At 34.2% G+C, this 5042-nt stretch overlaps 1 protein-coding gene across 2 annotated transcripts in view; it reads left to right on the top strand.

Annotated features, from left to right (window-relative positions):
* Nucleotides 1–5042, top strand: part of LOC106882171 (uncharacterized) — a 140101-nt gene that overhangs the window by 60193 nt on the left and 74866 nt on the right. For both annotated transcript variants that reach the window (XM_014932757.2, XM_014932756.2), the window contains exon 3: nt 4250–4319. In XM_014932757.2, coding sequence (XP_014788243.1) covers nt 4250–4319 — 70 coding nt within the window. The remainder of the gene's footprint in view (nt 1–4249; nt 4320–5042) is intronic.

Raw genomic sequence — 5042 nt, 5'->3', positions numbered from 1 at the left:
TATATATATATATATATATATATATATATGTATGTATATATTTATGTGTGTATCTTTGTGTCTGTGTTTGTTCTCCCACTATCGCTTGACAACTGATGTAGGTGTGTTTATGTCCTCATAACTTTGTGCTTTGGCAAAAGCGATCGATAGAATATGTACTAGGCTTACAAAGAGTAAGTCTTGGGGTGGTTGATTTCTGTGACTAAAACCCTTTAAAGCTGTGCTCCAGCATGGCCACAGTCAAATGACTGAAACAAGTAAAAGAATAAGAGAATCTGTATATGTATATATATTATGCATACATACTTGCACCAACCCATACACAGACACACGTGCACATATAACACAGCTAAAATTATGTTTGAAACATATAAACTATTTTATTCTTTGTTCTATTTTTCATCATTTACTATTCTGTGACTTCTACATAAATATTTATTTACTCATTGCTACATTTTGGTAAGAATGTCTGACTCAGCACTTATACTAAACATTGGGAACATATACATACTCTCTCTCTCTCTCTCTCTCTCTCTCTCTCTCTCTCCCTTGTACACACATCTTCACACACACACTCACTTACAAAACAAAATATATTCACATACATATTTACAAATAGACAGACAGAGACAGACAGACAAACACAATTACACATACACACATAATGCTCAGAAACAAACACATGCATGCATACACATAGATATGTACACACATGTATAAACATTTTAATAAAAAAACTGTGAATGTATGTTCCCAGTTTTGCACTTAGATATCTGAAATTTTGCTTACAACCACATCTTTTCAAGGAAAAAGACACAGAATATGAATTTTTCTGAAATTAGTTATTTTTAGTGTTTGTTGTTGTTTTTTCCTAACAGAAAAGTAAGGAACATTGTATAACCCCAAGCACTGCAATGGACATCATAAAAAAATATACTGATTAGAAAAATATTTCATTTAGAGTAATTATATAAATTAGTAAAGTATCTTTGAGGAAAAAGAAGCATGTTTTCCCAGAAAATAACAAAAAAAAAAGTGTAAAATCTTTATTTTAAATTTTGTACTTGGTTGTTTATTTATATATTTGTTGGCAATGGTGATGACGGTGGTGGCGGCAGTGGTATTGATGGGCAACATTCTTCATGTAGCTCAGTTTGAAACATCTCCAAAATTGCTTGGATACATGTAGGGTGTTTACTCATATACGAGTTGCATATACCTTTATACTTGATTTTAACTGGAAAAAAACCTGGGTGGAGCAAAAATAAAAACTATTGAAGGAAAAAAAAATATACCAAGATTTAACACTAAATTAGGGGTATGGTTTATACACAAGTGTGGTTTATACTCAAGTGTGACTTATATGTATAAGTGAGACTTACAAATAAACAAATTTTGAAATTCTGGGTGAACACTTTATCAGTGAACATTTTGTCAGCTCCTTTTTTAAACCAATTTATCCAAACTTGTGTTGTGAATTCATGCAATTGTATTTATTTTAGGTTTTAATAAACCAGGCAATGCTCAGTACTGCTACTAGTAAATAGAAATACATGCACTTACATATGAAAATGTAAATACATATACATAGTCATGTTGATGTGCATGCATGTGTATGTTTGTACCAAAGAGCGTTGTATTAGGGTTCTGTCTGCATGTGCATTCACACATGCATGTGCACAAACACACACACACACACACACACACAAACAAACACACACACACGCACACATACTCACACACATTGCGTGTGCATGCACACACACACACATACGTGCGCGTCTGCACACACACACACACACACACACACACATTAAAAGGTTTCTAAATTTAGAAGCAAGGCCAGCAATACCAAAGGGAAGGATTTAGTCAGTATTGTTAATCCCTGCATGTGACTGATACTTAGTTTCATCAACCCTGGAGAGTTGAAATGCAAAGTTGACCTAAGAAAAATCTGAACTTGGAAAGCAAAGAAATACTGCTAAGATATTTCATAATAATGATTTCAAATTTTGGCAAAAGGCCAGCAATTTCAGAGGAAGTGGTAAGTCAATATCATCGACCCCAGTGCTCAACTGGTACTTATTTCAAAGACCCCAAAAGGATGAAAGGCAAAGTTGACCTTAGAGGAATTTGTACTCAACATAAAAGACAGACGAAATGCTGATAAGCATTTTACTAACAATTCTGCCAGCTCACAATGATAATTATTTTTAATTTAGGCACAAGGCCAGCAATTTTGAGGAGAAGGGGCAAGTCAGTTATATTGACCCCAGTACTTAAATAGTAGTTATTTTACCCCCCCCCCCAAAAAAAAAGTATGAAAGGCTAAGACAACCTTGGTGGAAATTGAATTCATGGTGTAAAGAACCAGAAGAAATATCTCTAAGCATTTTGTCAATGTGCTAATGATTCTGCCAGCTTGTTGCCCTGATAATATTATTAATCCTTCTAATTTTAGTACAAGGTCAAATTCATAATGGTTCTTAAGAGGGAGTATTTGTTAACCAATACTGAGTAGTCTAAAGTGGATGTGATTGAGGAAAAGTACAACATACTGTATTATATTAGTATGAGAAGTAGTGAGATGTAGGAAGAGAAAGCCGGATGAAGTCAACTGATATTTTCACTTAATCAACAACATCTACATCCTCACTGTTAACCAGGCATGGTTGTATGGTAAGAGGTTTGTTTCCCAACTACATAGTCCCAGGTTCTGTTCCAGTGTATGACACCTTGAGCAAGTGTCTTCTACTATAGCCTTGGGCCAACCAAAGCCTTCTGAGTGGATTTGGTAGACGGTACTAAAAAGAAGCCCATTGTGTATATATATATGTGTGTGTTGTTATATCTGTGTTTGTCCTCCACCACTGCTTGACAACCGATGTTGGTGTGTTTATGTCCCTGTAACTTGGCAGTTCAATAAAAGACATTGATAGAATAAGTACCAGGCTTAAAGAGAAAACAAGTACTGGGGTCGATTAGTTCAAGTAAAATTCCTCAAAGCATTGCCCCACAACGGTTGCAGTCTAATGACTGGAATAAGTAAACAAAAGATATTGTATATTATTTTTTAAAATGTATTTATATGATTATAAAATATAAGTAAAGAAGTCATCAACAATGTAGATTTTTTTTTTTAGAAATAGGTAATACTCATTTCATCACCCCACCCACCCCTCATTTTAGCATCCACTTCTCCATGCTTTCATGAGTCGGATAAAATTTGTTGGGTCAATAAATAAAGTACCAGCCTAGAATGTTGGATGAGATACTCTGCAGTATGAGTTCCAGCTCTTTGATTTCTGATTTCAAATCACACCATGGTGCTACATGGGTGGTAGACTCAACCCATCACCTGATTTAACACTTTTGCTTGGTTCTTTGGTGCTTTTAACAAAGTCCATTCTGTGATAAGCATTTGAGCCAAATCTCAGTTTGACAGTAACTTCTCTCTCCCTCTCATCAGTTTCAGAGCCCCATAAAGGGTCTTGCACATTGCCTTTTCTTTTGACTAAGTCATATCATCAACATCAACATCATCATAATCATTTAATGTCCACTTTTCCATGCTCTCATGGCTTAGATGGAATCTGTTGAGGCAGATTTCTACAGCCAGATGCCTTTCCTGTCAACAACCTTCATCTGTTTCCAAGCAAAATAATATTTTTCCCATAGCCAAATTTGTTTTCATGAAAGATTGGAAATGAATAACATCACTCATGTAATAACATCTCACACACATATATATATATATATATATATATATATATATATATATATATATATATATATATATATGTATACACACACACACACAACAGGCTTCTTTTCAGTTCCCATCAACCGAAACCACTTACAATGGTTTAGTTGTAACAAGGTGCCACACAGGGGAACTGAACCCAAAACCATGGGGTTAAGAAGCAACTTCGTAACCATAAAGCCAGACATTTCTATCAGTCAATATGCATGAATTTAACAATCTTCTGTCCTCATATGATTAATTTCTATATCATGGATTTGAACTTTTAATTCCTTTCTGTCCTTGTTCTGTTCTGGTATCAAGAGTCCAAAATATCAATATATTGAAACAAATGTTACCTATTTCAAATAAAAGAAAATTATATCTGCTTTATTGACAACATCTACAGTTACATGTTTTTATTCATAGAATGTTTTTAAATATATTTTCTGAAATAAATAAATAAATAAATGAAAATATTTATGTAATATTTATTATATTCCAAAGGCCATGGGATATGCTCCAGATTTTATCCATTTCTCTCTGGCACCATATCTAAAGACTATCAAAGAAAAAAGTAAGTGAAAGTCATTTTTCTCTTTTTTTTTTTTTAAATTTTTCGTGCTCATCATTAATATCATTAACATTATGATCAACCATCACCATCACCACCACTACTTCAATCATCATCATCATGAATTTTATTAACATAATTATTGTCATCATTTTCATCAAGAGAATTGTTAGTAATGTCAGAAAAATGCCTTGAAGTGTTCAGTTATGATATTTTACAGTCTGAGTTCAAATTTCACTGTGGTCCACTTTTTCTATGATTCTTTCAGGTGTGAAGGTGCATGGTTCAGTAGTTAGGATATTCAGCTCATGATCATAAGGTCATGAGTTCAATTCCCAGCAACACATTGTGTTTCTTGAGCAAGGCACTTTATTTCACATTATTCCAGTCCATTCAGCTGACAAAAATGAGCAGTACCTGTATTTCAAAGGGCCAGCCTTGTCATATTTGTGTCATCCTGAATCTCCTTGAGAACTACATCAAGGTTATGCATGTCTGTGGAGTGCTCAGCCACTTGCATGTTAATTTTATGAGCAACCTGTTCTATTGATCAGATCATCTGGAGCCCTCATCATTGTAACTGATAGAGCACCAGTTTAGGTGTCAATAACATAAAGTCAAGTATTGGAATCAATTTAATTTACTGCCCCCACGCCAAATCCTGGTCTTGTGCCTATGTTAGAAATCAATAAAATTATCAACATTATTGCCCTCCTCCTCCTCCTC

Source organism: Octopus bimaculoides, chromosome 16, assembly GCF_001194135.2.
Source record: "Octopus bimaculoides isolate UCB-OBI-ISO-001 chromosome 16, ASM119413v2, whole genome shotgun sequence".
NCBI lineage: Eukaryota > Metazoa > Mollusca > Cephalopoda > Octopoda > Octopodidae > Octopus > Octopus bimaculoides.
This window is presented reverse-complemented; position numbering and strand designations above follow the sequence as displayed.